Below are 21,254 nucleotides of genomic sequence, written 5' to 3'. Positions count from 1 at the left end.
ATGCATTTGAAAACATGTGCTACAAAGGAGACATCAAATGTTGGGTTCTTAAGAAGTACCTCTTCAATACTCTAGTGGTACCAGTACTCCTCTATGGAATTGAAGTGTGGGGTGGAAGCATCTCTAAGTCAACTTGGAATGAGTTTGAATATGTTCAGAAGTGTTTTCTTACAAACTTTTTTCAAGTCAAGACACAAACACCATACATGCCTCTACTTCTTGAAAGTGGATCCCTTCCCATTGAAGTTTTGGGCATAGAAAGGGTTGTGGAGTATATGCTTAAGATACGGAAAGGCTCTTCACATCGACTACCGAGAATTGCATGGGAAGCAAGTAACAAAGTGCAAAAGACATGTAAAAGTAAAATCTTGAGCTCAGGATGGATGCAAGATATCAAAAAGTGGTTTGGAAGATGGGATGCATTATACTTGCTTCATGATGCGTCCACAGACTCTACAGTGAATAAGGCTTTTCTACAACGGCAATGTATCTTGTCTTGGGAGAAGCTTGGAGGCTCACGCTTCTTGCATTACACCACAGATGTAGCACCAAACTACAAATCGATCTTCTTCTCTATGCGTGGATGCCGCACTCATCCCTACATACTTGAGCCCATCCCCCTATCTGCCATTCGGACCATTGCATCCATTCGGCTTAGCTCACATTCTCTTCGATGTGAGACAAGGCGTTGGGAAATGGGTGAGGAGTCTGATCGCTTATGTATGCTATGTCCCATGCAACATTAGGAAGTGAATGGGGTATAGAAGGGCCTCTTTATTTGGCATGAGGTTATGGAAACGTTTAACTTTTTGACAAATAGGAGCCCGCCATGTAAGCAAAAACCATGGGTGATTAAGAGAGGTGTAAGAGTGGTCAAAGGGTGCACTTTTCCCCCCAAAAAGGGGGGGGAGGGGGGGCAATTTTACAATTTTCGGACCTCCATAACTTCTACATACAAGCTCTGATTTGAGCGGAGATTATAGATCCGTGATCTACGCATCAAGAGCTTTCCATAGATATGTTACATGATATGGTTTTATCCGCTAGATTTTAAATTCCATTTTCTGCCCAAAATTCAAATAAAGTAGACGTTTTGAAGCTTCAAATTAGAAAACATTTCTTCTTAAGAGAAAAGGTTTGACTCCCTTAAACTGCCAAATAAAGAGGCCCTTCTATACCCCATTCACTTCCTAATGGTTCGTGAGTCCGAGCACCACACTCTACTCGAGTGTTCAGCCTTTGATCACATTAGAGCTTGCTTCCCCCACATTTTCAGCCATAACCTCTCCCTACACTCCTTTCTCTCCCGACCACAATATGGACTCTCAATTGTTATGCTCATTAGCAAGGTTCTTGAGCATCGAGAGTCACTTATCAGCTCCACACATGCCACATGATGTATTTCTTGGTCCCATAGATCATATTTGACCTTCGAGGACGATAATACAATCTATCTATCTATCTCTCTCTCTCTCTCTCTCCACATCTCTCTCTCTCACACACACATCAATGATCTAACATGCAGTCTCACACACAAACACACATCAATGCTGTAATGTGCACTCTCTCACGCACATCATAGACAATCTCTCTGCCTTTCACACTGGAGTGAAATGCATACAATACGTACTGCACATACTCTCATCTCAGACGATGTTCTCTTTGGTACAAGAGGGCACATCCAGGGCTCATATTTTGAAGCCTTCACACCTCTCTCTCTCTCTCTCTCTCTCTCTCCCCACACACAAACACAACAAAGAAAACGAGGAGGCTTGAGGAGAGAGAATCAACATGGTTGATAAGGCCAGCACTTTAAAGAGCTTTTGTTTATGGGCATAAAATGACCAAGAGCCATTTGGTAAGAGTTCCCAACCACTCTTGTATCATCCTTGGGAAAACTATAGTTAGTAAATAATAAACCGTACATTGGATGTGTTTTTCAGTCCCTTTCTCATTCATACAACAGCTAAGCTTTGATAAAACTATACATGGAACACCTGATTGACCATTTCAATGGGTAGTTCACACATAGGGCAGACTCCCCCCTCTTCATTTTTCAACCTGCATGACCAAAAGCCTGTCAGCTTGAAACATATACCTGACATACCTTTAATCTGGCCTTTAATGCATGACCCTTTCACAACGGACACTTCCAATGTTTGTCATTTTCAAGAACAAAAGCACAAGCGCGCACACTCCTGCGTGAAAAACTAATCTTCCATTATCAAAAATTAATAACTTTTGGAACAAAAGAACTTTTGGAAGCCCGTGCACAACCCCCCCCCCCAAACCCTGCTCTCTCTCCCTCAGGCATTCTGCTGCAGCATACCACATCACCACTGTGCCTTCTTCCATCTCCCCCCACCCTCTTTCTCTCTCACATTTCCCTTATCTACATCCGCTCCACCCCCCGCAGGGCTCTCTCTCTCTAGTCTTCTGCTGCAGTTTCAGCAACAAGCAGCATGGCCTTCTTCTGTCTCACCTTCTTTGTTTGCAGTAGTAGCTAAGGATTACTCAGAAGTATAGATGGTGATCTCATTGCAACGACAAGATTCCCTGGCCTTCTCCTAGAGTTAACACCCTTTTTGCAGGAGATTGGGAGAAGTCTTTGACATGTTGTAGATAATAATATGATGCACCAAGAGAATCGTACTATCACCATAAGTTGGTGCTTTCACTATCTTTGGTGACCCTCACAAATTTATCTATCCCTTCCATGCGTGGGGGAGAAATATCGTGGAGAGTGTTTTTCATTGGCCTCCTTGTCATTTCTTCGTATGTGAAAGGACATATGGTTGTTGAGTGCACTACAAGGATGCCCCCTCAAAGACAACAGGCTATGGAGCAGCAAACAGAGATACAACCTCTGTTGGCGATGGGCAGCAAAGGAAGCACGAGGGAGAGCAAGCAAAAGTGCACGAGAGTGTGCTGTAGTGATAGAGGAGAGTGTGGAGAGTGAAAGTGATAGCACACACAAGTGCAATAAGTGTGCAAGGAGGAAACGAGAGAGAGAGAGAGAGAGAGAGAGAGAGAGAGACCCCTTATTCTTTATGTTTTATTATGTGTTTTAGGGCTGACACTTTATTAAGTGTCCGGCCAGTCATTTGACCGAACTAAAAAATAAAAAATGAAATGTGTGTGTGTCTGTGCCCTACTTTACCCCCAACAACCTCCCACTTAAAGGCCTTTACGAGCGACCTTTAATAGGAGTATATGCAAGAGTACCACCTAACTCCCACTAGAGTAGTGCAATACTCATGCTGAGACTCTTTGTCCTCATGTCTTGAGGGATTATCTTGTGTTCTGATCTTAGTCGATGTGACTAGACCATCCTCAATCACTGGTCTGATGAAGTGATATCGCACATCAATATGCTTTGTGAGAGCACGAAACATGGCATTCTTAGCTAGATATATGGCACTCTGGCTATCATAATGTATAACATGTGTCTCATGCTGCAATCCCAAGTCTATAGCAAGTTTGCTACCCCATATGGCTTCCTTGGAAGCCTCGATAGCTGAAATATATTCAGCCATTGTGGTAGATAGTGCAACTATTCTTTGCAATATGGAACACCATGACACTACAACACCAACCAAAGTAAAGACATACCCGCTTGTATCAATGTCACCAGCCATGTCTACATCACAAAATCCCTCTAACTGCATAGACCCTTTTCCAAAGCACAAACATCTGCTCAATGAACCCTTCAAGTAACGAAAGATACATTTCATTGCTTCCCAGTGTGGCCTACCTAGATTTTCAATGTATCTACTCACAATTCCCACTACATAAGCAGTGTCTTGTCAACAAGTAGATTTATGAGTGTCGATGTCACTAGCCATGTCTACATCGCAAAATCCCTCTAACTCCATAGACCCTTTTCCAAAGCACAAACATCTGCTCAATGAACCCTTCAAGTAACGGAAGATACATTTCATTGCTTCTCAATGTGGCCTACCCAGATTTAACTAAAAGTCCAGCATAGATTCTCTTCTCCTTATTACCCCCCAGTGTAATGGTCTTGTGGAAAACACCAATGCCCAAGTTATGAAAATGCTTTCGAAATATGTGAGCAAGAACCCTCAAGACTGGGATGAAGATCTAAACAAATGCGTACAAAGTTTCCACCCACTACACTCCGTTTGAGCTTGTCTATGGGAAGGAGGCGATCTTACCTATACAGGTGCAACTTGATTCCTCCAAAATTCTACACAAATTTCAGAAGAGTGACCAAGACATGTATCAGGATCATATCACCCAGTTGGAATGATATAGAAAGGAAAGAAGATGGGGAGAGAGCTACAAGGGTAACCTTTGAAGATCATGGATACACAAGATTTTGAAGGGTATATGAAGAAGATAACAAGGCTTCGTGATGGAGGTTAAGGCTTTTCAATGACTCAAATTCAGCAGTAGTTTAGGGACTCGTGGAAAAAAGCTTGAAGGGTTATGGGAGTTTTTTGAGCCATTAGATGAAAATTTAGATGAAGAGCTATGGTTTAATTTCAACTTTTGATTGAAAACCACCTATGTCAAACCAAAAATCTCTTTAAGATCAATCTATATGGATTAAACCAGAAATTTCTAAGCATAGAGTATGCTCAAAATCCATAATTGAAGTAGATTAATCTTGGAGAAATAAGTTTATATCAAGAGTGAAACATAAGTTTTTATATCATAACTAATAAAATCACAAAGTTTTAATCTTTATTCTCCCTTCCCAGTAGATTAATCTTGGATTAATAAGTTTATATCAATAGTGAAACATAAGTTTTTATATCATAACTAATAAAATCACAAAGTTTCACTGAATGGTGACAGTTGTAAATTCACTATTTTTAGTGCCAACGATTGTTAGCGCACGCTGTTGTGCTTGTTTAGGCATGAATAAGCTTAGTTTTAAGCTTTTAATAATCTTTGTTATAAAGTTCTAGTTAAAGATTTAAAAAGATTTAGTTAAGGCTTTAAAAAGCTTTAGTTATTGTTTTAAAAAAAGACTTTAGTTAAGACTTTAAAAAGCTTTAGTTATTGTTTTAAAAAAAGACTTTAAAAAAGCAAAAAAGGATGCATTGTTCCTTCTTGAACAAAGCGCTACACGCTATTCACTATTTTGTGGAAAAAGCTAACTTTTAAGTTTTTTTAAAAGCTTTTTTTTAAGAGTTTTATTTCAAAAGGCAAGGGAGAAGCCACCATGAACAAATTAGCACTTCCTCCTCGACCCTAATTGAACAGGACTTTTTCGAATCTGAGCCGGCCCAAGGATGAATTGAACCTGACTTTTCCCGAACCCTGCTTTCTGTCTTTCTCTCGCTGAGCTCTATGGAGACACACTACAAACTAGAAGGAGATGGAGAAGTCTAGTTAAGGGAAAGGAAAGAAGAGCTTGTGTTTTGGCCTAGACTTCAACATGTGGAAAGAGCCTGCACAACAGCATCGGATGAGGCAGAATATCCGCATAAATTTCACAGAGTATATGCAGCATGCCAAGGAGAAAGTGTCATCAGGACTGGCAGCAAGCTGAAAGAAAGTTCTCATTCTTTGGTGTTGTGGATGAACCCTCGTACATGTTCAACAGCAATTGGGAGCACGTGCAGAATCAAGGTCACATTTTGAATGTTGGATTCAGGTGATGTAGTCACATGCATGGGAACAGGATTTGCCATTGGTGGAGGGATGATCCTAACAGCAGGCCACCTATTAACCTTAGATGATAAGGAGGAGGATTACAATGTGATTGAAATAATGGTTTGCTTTCAGACACTAGTGACTACATCAAATTATGAGGATCCAGAATCTGGGATGTGTTTTGAAGTCAAGGCAGTGTCCTTACAAACAGAGTGGGATGATCTGACTCTCAATGATGGGCCGAAGGGATTGCCAACCAAAGGTTCAAACATGGTCATCTTGAAAGATGACATGACATCGGCTTTCCTTCTTCCTGCGAGCCCTACCTATTTCACACGCGATGGGGAAGACAAGGTAGATGTCTTCTCTACATCTTTCCCAGGGGTCCTTTGCAGAGCAAAGGAAGAACTTGATTCAGACGAAGAGTCCAATCTTTGGGATTCATACAAGAAGGTTATGGACGGTGAATTCTCAAAGTGCATTGAGGATTTGGCGGTGGCTAACTTAATTAGTGAGGATGACATGAAGCATGATAACAATCTGATGGCAGAGGTGGTGAAAAGGGTCAAGCATCAACTCTTAGATCAGCTACAAATGACTTTTGGCAGACTTATGAGTGGAATGATGGCTTGCTCCGTGTGATTTCTAGTTTATGAGCAAGGCAATGATTTTGCCATTGGAAGTAGGACCTCCTTGCTATATGGTTCCTCTGGTGCCCCTGTTTGTCTCACTGGAATGTCAAGTTACTTCATTGGCTGTCATTCCAGTGGTAGTGCGAAGAGTGACATCAACCTGGCGACATCAACAGACAATCCGATTTTTGCTCGGGAGTATGTTGAGCATGTGCTGCCTGCATTACCTCCCCCGAGTTCGGCATCTTGGAGAGTCATGGATCTTTGACCTTTCTATGACTGGATCCTTCGCCACCGTGCCTTGTCTCGTGGTTGCGATACATCATGTGCAACGATGTGGATCAAGCAATCTGAGCAGGCTCTCTCGGTACTTTGCGGTAGAGGTGAAGAGAGATGATGTAATTAGCGTCAAAGCAAGGTAAAAATTGCAATTTGCCTAGTTTGTGGTAACTCCTTTTGTCTGTTTTCTGGTTGCTTCATTATGATAGCAACAAAGATGGGCCTCTAATTGCTGCTACGATTAGAGGCCCATCTTTGTTGCTATCATAATGAAGGAACCAGAAAACATACAAAAGGAGTCACCACAAACTAGGCAAATTGTAATTTTTACCTTGCTTTGAGGCTAATTACATCATCTCTCTTCACCTACAGTGAAGTACCGAGAACCTGCTCAGATTACTTGATCCACATGGTTGCACATGATGTCTCGCAACCACGAGACAAGGCACGGTGGCGAAGGATCCAGTCATAGAAAGGTCAAAGATCCATGTCTCTCCAAGATGCCGAACTCGGGGGAGGTAATGCAGGCAGCACATGCTCAACATACTCCCGAGCAAAAATCGGATTGTCTGTTGATGTCGCCAGGTTGATGTCACTCTTCGCACTACCACTGGAATGACAGCCAATGAAGTAACTTGACATTCCAGTGAGACAAACAGGGGCACCAGAGGAACCATATAGCAAGGAGGTCCTACTTCCAATGGCAAAATCATTGCCTTGCTCATAAACTAGAAATCACACGGAGCAAGCCATCATTCCACTCATAAGTCTGCCAAAAGTCATTTGTAGCTGATCTAAGAGTTCATGCTTGACCCTTTTCACCACCTCTGCCATCAGATTGTTATCATGCTTCATGTCGTCCTCACTAATTAAGTTAGCCACCGCCAGATCCTCAATGCACTTTGAGAATTCACCATCCATAACCTTCTTGTATGAATCCCAAAGACTGGACTCTTCGTCTGAATCAAGTTCTTCCTTTGCTCTGCAAAGGACCCCTGGGAAAGATGTAGAGAAGACATCTACCTTGTCTTCCCCATCGCGTGTGAAATAGGCAGGGCTCGCAGGAAGAAGGAAAGCCGATGTCATGTCATCTTTCAAGATGACCATGTTTGAACCTTTGGTTGGCAATCCCTTCGGCCCATCATTGAGAGTCAGATCATCCCACTCTGTTTGTAAGGACACTGCCTTAACTTCAAAACACATCCCAGATTTTGGATCCTCATAATTTGATGTAGTCACTAGTGTCTGAAAGCAAACCATTATTTCAATCACATTGTAATCCTCCTCCTTATCATCTAAGGTTAATAGGTGGCCTGCTGTTAGGATCATCCCTCCACCAATGGCAAATCCTGTTCCCATGCATGTGACTACATCACCTGAATCCAACATTCGAAATGTGACCTTGATTCTGCACGTGCTCCCAATTGCTGTTGAACATGTACGAGGGTTCATCCACAACACCAAAGAATGAGAACTTTCTTTCAGCTTGCTACCAGTCCTGATGACACTTCCTCCTTGGCATGCTGCATATACTCTGTGAAATTTATGCGGATATTCTGCCTCATCCGATGCTGTTGTGCAGGCCCTTTTCACATGTTGAAGTCGAGGCCAAAACACAAGCTCTTCTTTCCTTTCCCTTAACTAGACTTCTCCATCTCCTTCTAGTTTGTAGTGTGTCTCCATAGAGCTCAGCGAGAGAAAGACAGAAAGCAGGGTTCGGGAAAAGTCAGGTTCAATTCATCCTTGGGCCGGCTCAGATTCGGAAAAGTCCTGTTCAATTAGGATCGGGGAGGAAGTGCTAATTTGTTCATGGTGGCTTCTCCCTTGCCTTTTGAAAAAAAGTTTATGAATTAAAACTCTTAAAAAAAAGCTTTTAAAAAAACTTAAAAGTTAGCTTTTTCCACAAAATAGTGAATAGCGTGTAGCGCTTTGTTTAAGAAAGAACAACGCATCCTTTTTTGCTTTTTTAAAGTCTTTTTTTAAAACAATAACTAAAGCTTTTTAAAGCCTTAACTAAAGTCTTTTTTTAAAAAGTAACTAAAGCTTTTTAAAGCCTTAACTAAATCTTTTTAAATCTTTAACTAAAACTTTATAACAAAGATTATTAAAAGCTTAAAACTAAGTTTATTCATGCCTAAACAAGCACAACAGCGTGCGCTAACAATCGTTGGCACTAAAAATAGTGAATTTACAGCTGTCACCATTCAGTGAAACTTTGTGATTTTATTAGTTATGATATAAAAACTTATGTTTCACTATTGATATAAACTTATTAATCCAAGATTAATCTACTGGGAAGGGAGAATAAAGATTAAAACTTTGTGATTTTATTAGTTATGATATAAAAACTTATGTTTCACTCTTGATATAAACTTATTTCTCCAGGATTAATCTACTTCAATTATGGATTTTGAGCATACTCTATGCTTAGAAATTTCTGGTTTAATCCATATAGATTGATCTTAAAGAGGTTTTTGGTTTGACAGAGGTGGTTTTCAATCAAAAGTTGAAATTAAACCATAGCCCTTCATCTAAATTTTCATCTAATGGCTAGAAAACAATGTTCCCTCATTTTATGTGTCCTCCAAAGAATCTCGAGGAAAATTTTATCCAACTCCATGTTGTAGGAGCCTTAGTTTTCAATGGTATCATGTCATCAAAGATCTTTATCGATTTTCCTAACATTCATAATGATCCTAATTTGACAATCACCATCATTCAGAAGATCATCGAAGAATGGCAAGGTGAACTACCACCTATTCTATACTTACAGCTTGATAACACTAGCAGAGAAAATAAAAATCAAGTTCTCCTTGCATACTTAAATATGCTAGTACAAAAGAAGATATTCAAGAAGGTGAAGCTTGGGTTTCTGCTAGTGGGACACACACATGACCAAATTGACCAAATGTTTAGTAGGTTCTCGATCAAATTGGCAAAGAAAAGTGCATTTGACCTCCCACAAATCTGTGTCTTATTGGAAGATGCATATGTTCCCAAGCCCTCCATTAGAATTATGGAAGAAACATATGATTTTAGATCTTTTGCAATTGGCACAGCCACTACCATGCCGTCATTTGCACATCTCAATGATTATAGTTTTCAACATCAATTTAGAATCAAGCAAGTGGAGGAACACACTCTCATGTGGTGTAAAAAATACTCTGAAGATTGGTTACCAGCAGGGCTTGAAGTTCTTACTATTTGTTCCTTGTGGTGAAATTCAACGGGCAAAGTATATGTTGCTCTCTATACAACCAATGAGGCACAAAAAGCTGAGAGGGAAAATCGCCTTGTTGATCCTCTACAATGCCTAAATGAGATCAAGGAGACAGTACATGCTGCACGTGTATTTCCCAGCAAGCTCTCTTGAATGGTGGGAGAGTTTTTTTACAAAGCAGGTGAAGCTGGTCGAAGAGCTCAAGGATGAAACATTTCAGTTGGAACATGCATTTGTGTGGGCCCATAGTGGTGTTTGCGAAAGGAGTGATAATGTTGTGGCTACTGGTGTAAATGATGTGCAAATTTCAGCAGATTTATTATCTCTTGTTCATGGAGAAACAAGGGAAATGTATGTTGGTCCAAGGAAGAGCACAAAGCGTCGACAACAAGAGAGAGAAATGTGGGAAGGAGATGTGAATGAGCTACATGAGGGCACAATGATTGCAGTTCTTGCTACAAATGATGAAAATGATAATCCATTTTGGCTTGCAAAAGTCACAAAAGTTTACAAAGAGCAGGATGTATTGAATGCTATGGAAGTACATTGGTACCGAACAACTGGAGAAGATCCGTTGAAGGGAAAATATGCTCCTGAGATGTTGAAACCAACTAAAAAGGGAAAGAAATCGGGAAGTTCTCGTCGTGTGGACACACTTAATCTAGAGGATGTAGAAATCCTTGTGTATGGATTTGATTTAAAGAAATCTGGTCACTTACGTAAGACAACCATTGAGATATTGAAACAAAAGGTCAAAGATCTCTCCTAGATACAAGGGGAATATTTGCCTTTTACAATTATTGTAATGTTTCTTTTTTATTGGAATTTTTAATGAAGTGTGAAGGTTTTGGTGTGGCCCAAATGTAGTGGTTTTTTAAAATTATATTTTTTAAGTGCTTTAATGTATTTTATAATGTCTAAAAAGTGTGTATTGTTTATAAAATTTTAAAGCATATCAAAAAACAATATGCTTTTATTGCAAATAATCTCAAAAAACTAGTCTTTTTATTATGTTTTTTAGCAAATTGGACTTGAGTTGTCATTTGCATGATTTTGTTGTCATTTCTCATCACTTGCTGTTTATTCAAGTCCACCATAAGTCTTTGAACAATTCCTCTTATTCTTTGATCCTCCTTTCGTAAGCCTCCATCATTAGATTTGAGTTTTGCTCGGCTAACGCTTGTAAGGTGAGGCCACACTTAAAGATTAGGGATACCTAATAAAATAGATAAAACAGAAGAGAATAGAGAGAGAAATATGGATATTTATTAGAATCAGAGTTTACAAAGTAGACGCAATTGATTGCAAACTCATAACCTCTCAACCACCTTAGAGCTTGTCATGTACATGAATCTCAATTTCAATCTTATTCACAATCTCAATCACAATCTCAAGCACGATCTAAATCTCCATCGACATTAAAAGTAACTTAGACTTTTGACTCTTATGCTCATCTCTTCCAGCATGAGCGACTCACATAATAGCTCAACTCTCCAACTTGAGCATAGTTGCAATCCAAATGATCAAAAAGAATTAAGCTTTTAAGCGCATGCAAACTATTTCACAAAGTAGATAGGACTTGAAGCATTGGGACTGACGCCTTGCTCATTTGGTGGCTTGGCTGCCCGACTCTTGACTCTTGACACATTTTGGTTGGTGGCGACTTTGACTTTCTTGTATTGTGTCTATAGAAGTACACAAATATGACTTTATATGTTTGAGCAGGGTATTTCCTCTGAAAAAGTGTTGACTTGAGATTGAAGGTCTTCGGGTGATGTATCAGCTGAGAGGAACACATTGGTGATGTCAGAACTGCATTTTGCTGCTGCATATTTATTAGACACACGTGTCTAATACTTCTTCCTATTTTGGACATTCTGATCATACCAGTGGGTAGCCTCTGCTTTGTAGAGTCCAACCATATGCATGGTTCAGCTTTAGCATCACTTATCTGCTGGATTTGGTCAAGTCTTGTGATTTCTGAGTACTTGATGTCCTGCTGATGTTTTGGGGTCCTGTTGAGGCACATGATGTGAACTTGAAGCCTATGGTGTATGTGCATGATGTCACCAAGCTGTGTGTGAATGATGGGAGCCACATAGCAAAATTTTCTTAGACACGCGTGTCTAACATTAGACACGCGTGTCTAATGCATACAAGTCTAAATTGACATGCAAGGTGATCTTTGTGTTCCCCAATCTTTGCTGAGTGTTTTCATGTGCTTGGTTCACCAGTTGAGTGGTTATTTGAGCTGTGAGTGCACTGTTTGGCAGATTTTGGACACTTATCAGAATGTAAGCTCTTGAGAGGTGATCTGGTGTTCAAAATGACTTGTGAGTGCATGAAATGATTGCTAAAGATGTGGGCAATGTGTAGATGCAATCTGGTGGCAAATTGGTGAAAATTACTTGGACACGCGTGTCCAACATTAGACACGTGTGTCTAATGTTCTGGTCTTGTTTTCCATGCTTTGCCCCCGCCTTGTGTAGCCCAATATTGCCAAATATTGCCAGAAAATAGCAAAATTTTGCCCCTTTGTGTTTATTTTGACCCTTTTCTTCCGTGAAGATTGGTATTGTTTACTCATGCTGACTGTTACTCCCCCCCACCTAGTCTAAGTCCTCTTGACTTGTTGATTGTCAAGGCTTGTATGTGCATGGGTGGTAGAAGATGTGTCTAATACACAGCCCTGTAATGTGGCCCTATAATGAATTGACAGTCAAATGCATGGGTAAGAAATATGCTGTACAAGTCAAACGGGTCTTGGAGCAATTTGGTCCAACGGCTTTTGTTGTTGAGGCTTGTGCACTCTCCTCACAATGTTACGTTATTGCCTTGTTATTACGCTTGACGGACCAAAGAGTAAGATCTGCAGTTGACGGGCTCTTTCTTTGATGGTCCTTCTTGTAGGTGCGTCACTCGTGCTGGGCTCATTGTAGTTGTCTTTGATTTGAGCCTCCAGTCCATCAGTGTTCTGCTGTAGCATTTTGTCATTTTTACTGATTGCAGATTCTACCACTGACACCTTTTTCTGCCAGGTTGTTTTTGTCACCACATTGTCTTTGTTAGTGGTGCTGGAGCACTTGTCTTGAGCACTGTGGTCTTTTCCTACTTGGTCTTTTTGTCCCTTTGGCAACCACACTTGTTGGATTGTCTTCTTCTTTGATTCGTTTTGTGTGGTCTTGGGTCGCCATCTTTGTTGTCATTTCTGAGGCTTTGCCCTGGTTCGAGGTGTGCTCTTAATTGGTACTCTCTTCGACTCTGTTTGAATCTTTGGAACCTATATATGAGTTTCTCCTTCGTAGTAGCCTTGAGCTTTGAGAGTACTTGTTTTGACCCATCTTTGTTCTGATACCCTTTTTCTTCTTGGTGTGTTGCACTTGGGTGCGGTCTTCGGCAGATCTTGTTCTTGTTTTTTGGGAAGCCATATTTGAGCAGCTCCCTTGTAGTAGCCTTGTGCCTTTAGAGTACTCTTTTTTACCCATCTTTTCTTTGACATTCGAGGCTTTCTTTGTTTCTTGCCTTTTGCTGGATAAGCCGCCGTTTGAGGCTGCTTTTGGTGACGCTGTGGCGTTGGTTGTCTTTGGAAACGCTGGACACAGCTTCTTTGGTATCCAGATCTGTGAGCACCCCTCTTGTGCTTCTTTTAGCTTCCTGGGTATCCAGACTTCTTGTGTGTTGTCCCATGAGACTTTTGGCTTCTGAGTTGATGGTTTTCGTGTCTCATGTTCTTCTATTGTTGTTGAAGATGAATGTTGCTCCCTCTTGAGCTGGTTTTGAACGTTTTTAGGGTTTGATGAGGTTGATGCACTCGTATTTGCCAATTGTGATGAGTCTGGCTCTGTTTTTGCCTTTCCTTTATCAGCATATGTAATGGTGCTGTGCATAGGCTTTCTTACTAGAGACTCATCGATACTTGAAGTGTGTTCAGCTTGATTATGGGGGCTACCCACTGTTCCTTGTTTTGCAATGGCACAAGATTTTGCATCTGTTTCAACAGATAGAGCCACTTTGTCAATGTCATTTGGTATGTTGGTGGTCTGCTGTTGTAGTCTTGGTACTTCTGTGTCCATCTTTGCGATGTCTGCTCTTTGATCCACTAGGATTTCCTTACTGCATGTGGTCGCCCTTTCTCTATTCATATCTTTCACACCATCCTTGGTTGTTTGGCCCTCTTTCACATCTTTGTCACTTCTTGTCTCGGAGCTTGCTTGTAGAACTTGCTCTATTACAGCTACCGATTGCATTGATACATCTCTAGTTTGATCCAACTTTGCATTATCAGCATGCAACTCCATAATTGTCGTATTCTGGGACAGGATTTGTCTCTTTTGAGGTGACTTTGGTGAGGATTTTGATGATGCCAAGGGAGATGACTGAGTGGATGATCTAGGAGACTTATCCTTCTGAGGATTTGCAGCTATTGTGCTCTCTATAGCATTCTCCAGTGGCACCCTTATGCTTGGCATAAGCATCGGGCAATCCTTTAGAAGGTGGGTGTATCCACACTCTCCACATGTGCGGCTTTGCTGAAATTCCTTACCATTGAGTGGATCATCTGGCCCATGATATGGCTGGTACTCATTACCGTCGTATACATCTCTGTATGCATATGTAAGGTCTTTCACATGTAGATATTTGAAGATCATAGGATTATCTGGCTTTTGTCCTTGAAGGGGAAATTGCAGTTGGAATCGGCCTTCTTGACTGTCTTCATACAAACATTGAATACCTGAGGCATTGGTCACTGGCTTTAGATGGAAGCTTCCTTCAATCCTATACTCTGATATAGGCTTCCTTTGAATGTCCGGCCTTTGTAAAATTTTAGAGTCCTCTGCCTCTTTGGTTGTAGGTGTCATCAAAGCTCGCTTCAACTCTTCATTGACATTAGGTTTGAGCTCCGTTTCTGCAGGCATTATAGCTCTTCCACTGCGGGGTTCTATCATTGATGGAACTTGACCACCTTTAGGTTCGAGAGGGTTCGTAACTCCAGCTTGTAAACCCTTCCATGGATACTGTGTCCATCCTATTTGGCCGCCGCCTTGATTGACCATTTGTGGGAACATCTTTGGATCAAAGCCAGGTGGGTGGCTTAGTGTAGGCTTCAAAGATTGTTGCTCATTGCCATCAGTGGCAAGTTGTAATTTGCTATGCGATTGATTTTGCCTTGTTGGTGTGGCGCTCCCTTGTGTTAAGCTCACTACTCCTCTGGGGGCTAGCGTTGTCGGTGGTGTATTCAGCCTAAAAATTCTGGAATCTCAATAACAGAGTGATTGATCCTAGGATGCAATGATAAGAATGGGACCCAAGCTTTGGACTCTTCCTCAGACAATTCTGGTGGGGAAATGGGTCTATAAAAATTTTGATGCAGATCTTGATACACAATGATCTTGCTCAAAGGGTCCTCAATCATCCTTACGATTGGTTTTTCGCACTCATAGCTCGGAGGATTTGGGTAAAATATTTCAAATGTAACACCCAAAGTATTTGTGAACCATTTAGTGCTGCCATCAAAGGATGGTAAGCGATGAAGGCATCCCACATCTATTATCTTAAGCGTAAGTGTGTTGAATTGGATTCGGGAGGACCTGACATCATGTTTTGTTGACTTTGGACACTAGACTCTTCTGATCGAGTCTTCTTTTAGGTTTCCTACAAGGATAGTGCCTTGGCTTTGTGTCCTTGCCGTGCTCTCTTGCGTCTCTGCTGACTTTGACCTTTTTCGCTCAAGATCCTTAGACACGCGTGTCTAATAAATCTGCAGGTTTTTGAACATTTGATTGTATAGCTGTGTTCCCTTATGTATGTACAGTGCTCTCCCAAGGCTTCTTGGTATTTGGACCTGCTTTGCCCACTGTTTGACCCTATTTAGACAGCTTCTACTACAGTTTTGAACTATAGCTACTTGGTCTAGTTACCCAAATGAGTAATCCCCTGGTATATTTAATGTGCAGAGTATACAGATAATTGAATCAAGTGGACTAAAAAGCCCTAATTTCAAAACCTGAAGAGAGTATTAAAACAGCATAGAAACAGTTGGAAATACCCTAATTTCAAAAACTATTGGAAATACCCTAATTTCAGAATGAAAGAGCGGAGAAAAATTCTACTGAAAAAGTGGGGAAAAAAAAAAAGCAAAGAGAAAAAGCAGAGAGATTACACGTCGCCATTTCTTGAGCAACTTGCGCTGTGTCTTTCCGGAGGTGGGGCGTTGGGGGGGGCAGGCGGGGAGTTTGAGCGAAGAGCTCCCCGACTTGAGGCGGCGAAGGTTAGCTCGCTTGGCACGCCGATCCTTGAGCAGGCTGCGCTGCGGCAGGTTGAACTTGTTCATGATGACGAGACGAGGAAGATAGAGATAAAAGAGAGAGGGTTTCTCAGAAATGGGTTTTGGCTCTTCAGAGTGGCCTAGGTTGAGATCTGTCCCCACAGTTATGCAAAATATCCCAAAATCATTGGACACGCGTGTCTAATGTAACTTTTCATGAACTTTTGGATGGAAGTGTCATGTACTAGATGAGGACATACCAAAAATGTGTTCAGAAAACAAAATGATCAAATCCTCCTCCTCCTGCCTTAGACACGCGTGTCTAATGCCAGCTGGTGATTTGAAAATTTTGAACTCAATTTTGTGCTCAGTTTTGCTTTGGAGTTACTGCCTTGTGGTCTGTGTAGGTCAGAAGTCAGCCTGTGTGTATTTTCCTTAGACACGCGTGTCTAATGAAAACACAGATTTTTCCAGTTTTTGATTTTGCAGGTGTTTGGCCTATGTGTGGGGAGTCTTTTCCTGAAGTTTGGAGGTAGTTGGATCTGAGAATCTTGCTTAAACAAGCAATCTTGCAAATCTTGTCCAACTTGCTCAAATCAATGACTTGGGCACCAAATCTTTTCACAATGTAAATCTGAAAGCATGTATGCAGTGTGCAGGAGCTATACTATCATCTAGGCAAAACAGTCAAAAATCTGCAACTTTCTGTTAGACACGCGTGTCTAATGATCTGGTGACAGAAAAATGCAAACTCAAATATGATGCATGCAGGTTGTTGATCTATGCTTTGGGAGTCTCCTCATGAAATTTTGCAACAACTGGACCTGAGAAGCTTGCTCAAACAAGCAATCTGGCAATATGTCCAACTTGCCGGAAATCAATGATATGAGAATCAATTCAATGCAAAATGGAAAACAACAAGCATGGAAGTGATGTATATCCTGAAGTCTCTGATCCTGCCTATCTTGTTGATTCAACTGGTTTACTCGTTCATTTCAAGAGTCTGAATCCATATGGTCAGTAGGCTCCTGTGAATGTCCTGCTTGAAGCCTGCTGTGACCACTTCTTCAGTCTCTTCTAGTGTTCTTTTCCTGGTTCCTCTTGTCAATCTTCTGATTCCAGTGCTTGGGCTTGCATGGTTGTCTGGCTGGTCTTCCATAGTTGGAACTCTTGTTGAGCTGTTCAACAGAATTGCCAATGTTAAGGTTTCAATTCAGTGACCGACTTCAAGCCAATTACTAAAGTGGACTGAAGAACTCTGGGTCAGCCAACTCTGGTGATAGCTAGTTGGCTATACCAGGCGACAGACCAGACGACAAACCAGACAGACACCTGTCAAATATACTGAAACATTCATTTACTGAATAACAACTGTGAAGCACCAGCACACAATACAGAATTCCATTGATATTAAATGAGATTATAGGGTATAATCAGATAGTAGAACACTGATAAGATGTCAGTGTTACAGTCAATTGAATCATTACAGTGGTGTCTCTTGGCCACCACACTCGCACGCACACACACATGCACACACAAGGGAAAACTTGTTCTCTCAACAGAGCTTCCGTGCCCCTGTTCTTCGTGTCACCACCCTTTATATCAGTTCGCCAGCTCATTCCTTTCTTGGTCGACCACAACAACTTCTTGATCTTGAATTATCGTTAAGCTAGCCGTTGGGCGACCTTTTACTTTTTACCCTTTAACACTAGCAAGCATAGAGATTGACAAAAGATTCTTCTTAATCCCTGGTACATACAAAGCATCTGCAAGTGTGAAAGAGCTACCATTTGTGATAGTAAGCACAATTTTACCAATGCCCTTCATTGGGTAAGAAGCATTGTTGGCACTTGTGATAGTATTTCCATTTTAGGGATAGCCTCGAGAGAAGTGAACATATCATGATACGAGGTAATATTTTTAGTAGCACCACTGCCAAAATACCAATAGAGTCATCAAAAACTACCATAAATGCATCATGTATGGATGGGTCATACTGGCAATACGCAAACGCATTAAATGCCCATTCTGTATCCTACACAACATTTGTAGAATCTGAATTTATAGAAGCATTCGCTATGGTAGGCTACATTTGACTCTTTCTTCTTTGCCTCTTTAGCCCCTTAAAAATTAGAGTTGGCAGCCTTGCCACTTCTTCTCTATTGTGTAGCCACAAATAGCTAATCAATTGCATGTTGCCTAGCCCCATTTTGCCTAGACTGTGCCTCCTACAAGAGCTTGTCCACCACCAATGAATCATACTTGATAGCACCAAGTATGTCTTCAATAACAAGGCTACAAGTCTTCAGTTAAACAGGTCTACAAGTGGGAGTAAAAGTATCATATGACTCTAGTAATGCATCAAGAATAGTCTACACAAGAGAATTAACTACTCTCACCTATAGTAATCAACAACTACTCTTTGCGATCTATAATCTTGGCAAGAAAAACATTCATGTCATCATCCTCTTATATAATCTTTAATTCTAGCTCTTTATACATGTATGAGATTTTTGCCTTGCTAGAACATCCCAAACCTATTTAGCTAACTTAGCTCAATGAATGTGTGGAGTGAGCTTATGTTTATAGAAAGCACAATTAAGGCATGAGCATGTTAGCTGACAAGTTGCCAGCTATATAGCTATGATTGGGCATCCGGACAAGTGGTCTAGATGGGTGCCCGTAACTGTGATGGCCGGGGCCAAGGCCAAGCGGCAGGGGCCCAAGCTCGGGGGTTATGCCTAGACAAAGGGAAGGTTAGCGGTGCTCGCATGAGTTGCATGGGAACTGGGTCTAACTCCTAAAGCTTATCCATATGGGCATAAACGCCCAAGCTCGGGGGTTATGCCTAGACAAAGGGAAGGTTAGCGGTGCTCGCATGAGTTGCATGGGAACTGGGTCTAACTCCTAAAGCTTATCTATATGGGCATAAATAGGATGGGGGGTGAGTGGCCATTGAACTTTCACGTTCATTTTCTCTTGCTGGATGTCTCCATCATGGACAGCTTGACAAGGGAGCTTAGAGGTATAGTTTTACCTCTAACAATGTTATCAGAGCATCATCAGAAGAGCTTTCGAGGGTGCAGGTTCCTCCTTGGCAGAGTGGTGCTCTCTTCATTTACACTCTGCTCGGGCTCACGCTTTCTGTTTACGAAGAAGAAGTCGCCTGGCATCTGTATCTCCTTCTTTGCTCTGTCGCCTTGTACTGCCAGCCCAAGCGTGTACCCCAATGCCTTTGCTACCAGCACCGCCATCGCATTTCCGAGCTGTCGATATCTAGTCACATCCCCGTCAGAGTCTGGAGTTTTTTTTGGATTGCGTATGCATATGCTTAGAGGGGTTGCCAATTGAGTGAAAGACCATACGTAGGTTGGCCAACCTTGTGTGTTGTAGGTGTCGATGCTATCTTCAACAGGGCGGTGGCGATGGGCATAGCTATATGTACGACAGCTGCAAATTTCAGATCTGCGAGCTTGATGTGAGCAGCGTGAGCAGGTGCAGGTCTTCAGTGAGGAGGAGAAGGCCAGCGTTTCTAAATTGTGGGTGAGCACTCAGGGCGCTATGCAAGCGCCAAGGCTCAGACATGTTAGCTGACAAGCTGCCAGCTACTATATTTTGTGTTTATCAAATTGCAGTGCCATATAAGTGGTTCCATGCTTGGAGTGTGTGCAAACTGACGGCATTTTTTAATATGCATATGCGTGGTTGATGCGTGCATGCTGGGCAATTTGGCACATGCGTTTGGGGGTTTCATGCTTGCTAAAATGCAGTTTTCAGTTTTCAGTTTGTTGATGGTTTATGCTTGGATAATGTGACTTGTGCGTACATCTTGTGGTTAAGCTTGAAAGTGTCAGTTTTTGACTACTTTGGTAGTACCTAGTTGTGAATATTGCTTTGTAAAGTTTTTTATAAAAAGAAAAAGGGAGAGAATAGCATGGCTCAGGAACATCCTTTTGAGGACCCCTTGGACTTAGAAGACACTGAGTTAGAGATGGGGACCCTTGAACCAAACACTGGTCTAGTTGCCCGTATGGACCAAATGAAGACCACTATGGTTTTTTGCTATGTCTTTTGGAAACATGAACATCCTAATATTGGATTTGTAAAACATCCAGAAAGATGTTTTCTAAATCTCTTCTATCAGCTTTGAGGATTCATTGGATCACAAAACACCAATATAACAACGAACAATTGTCTTAGTTGCATGCTAGGTTGTACGAAAATTGCCTCTTCCATATAGACAAACCATTCATCATCAAATTTTGCAGAAGTTCTTTTGCAAAACACACAGCCTTAAAGGTAGGATAAATTTGATCCTGAAAGGTATGAATGTCTTCAAAATACTTGCATCTTTTACACACTACAAATAACAAAGTATTGTTCTCCAACACCTTGGCTAATGTTGTTCATGTAGCCTATAAAATCTCCTCTTTCCTTCATGCCAACATTTTTTGTGCTTGTTCCATGCCCACCTAGTAGGAAAGTAGATGTACAAAAAATCATTTGCCTTTGCATTATTTTGGTTTGCAAACTAACCATTTTGTAAGAGTTGTGCATTTATTGTCCTCATTATTGGCATGCACACTATCATCATGCTCAAAGTTCACATTGTTTTGCAAATAAAGATGACCTTGTAAGCATACTACATTAGGCTTGCAATCATTTGTTTCAAAATAAAAAATTCTCCAGCATGCCTTAGAGGCTGATATGTAATATACATCAAGATAAGAATTGATCTCATCAATAGTCCCATCTAGCAACATGACATTAGCTCGATCCTGGCACTTATAGATGTACTTGTAAAGGCATTTCATAGCATTAATTGTAAAGAAAATCTCCACATTAATGTGGGCTTTGTATCTCAAGGAGAGAAAAGAGTGATATCCATTAATTGACAAATCTTATATTTTTTTAAATTTTTGTAGATACCATCATTTTGCCTCATGTATGTGGGGGATACCCATGTGCATCAAGAGTAGTAGATTTGCAAAAACTTTTTGGATAGTCAAATGTACACTTTCCATCAATCATGCAAGTAGCTTTTGTATTAAGTGTTTCACAAGGTCCATACACATTAGAATAACTAACAGCAGCATACAAATTTGGGAACATATATTTATGTGGAAGTTCCACACATGCCAACTTGTCATAATCACCCATTTTTGTTGGCTTATCTTCACTGCTGTTAAGTATCAATAGTATATGTGTAAGTGGCAGAGCCCTTTTTTGA

The 21,254-nt window shown here is 41.0% G+C and overlaps 1 protein-coding gene and 1 pseudogene across 2 annotated transcripts; one reads left to right on the top strand and one right to left on the bottom strand.

Annotated features, from left to right (window-relative positions):
* Nucleotides 1-1,777: 1,777 nt before the first annotated feature.
* On the bottom strand, nucleotides 1,778-16,176 carry LOC147603800 (uncharacterized). The gene is made up of 2 exons (XM_086796122.1): nucleotides 15,920-16,176; nucleotides 1,778-2,061 (listed from the first exon to the last, which is right to left on the bottom strand). Exons 1-2 carry the CDS (start codon nucleotides 16,088-16,090, stop codon nucleotides 2,050-2,052), a joined length of 183 nt encoding a protein of 60 aa, XP_086652248.1. The 5' UTR covers nucleotides 16,091-16,176; the 3' UTR covers nucleotides 1,778-2,049.
* LOC147603801 (uncharacterized) lies at nucleotides 8,488-13,970 on the top strand (annotated as a pseudogene). Its single transcript, XR_015265544.1, has one exon. The product of XR_015265544.1 is annotated as an uncharacterized LOC147603801 (transcript).
* Nucleotides 16,177-21,254: the final 5,078 nt, after the last annotated feature.

Source organism: Cibotium barometz, chromosome 63 (assembly GCF_041138505.1).
Source record: "Cibotium barometz isolate CiBa-2024 chromosome 63, ASM4113850v1, whole genome shotgun sequence".
Taxonomy (NCBI): Eukaryota; Viridiplantae; Streptophyta; class Polypodiopsida; order Cyatheales; family Cibotiaceae; genus Cibotium; species Cibotium barometz.
Note: the sequence above shows the minus strand (reverse complement) of the source record. Positions and strands in the feature narration are given on the sequence as shown.

Coding starts and splice junctions, on each gene's coding strand:
- LOC147603800 (XM_086796122.1), bottom strand. CDS start 16,090: ATGAACAAGTTCAACCTGCCGCAGCGCAGCCTGCTCAAGGATCGGCGT.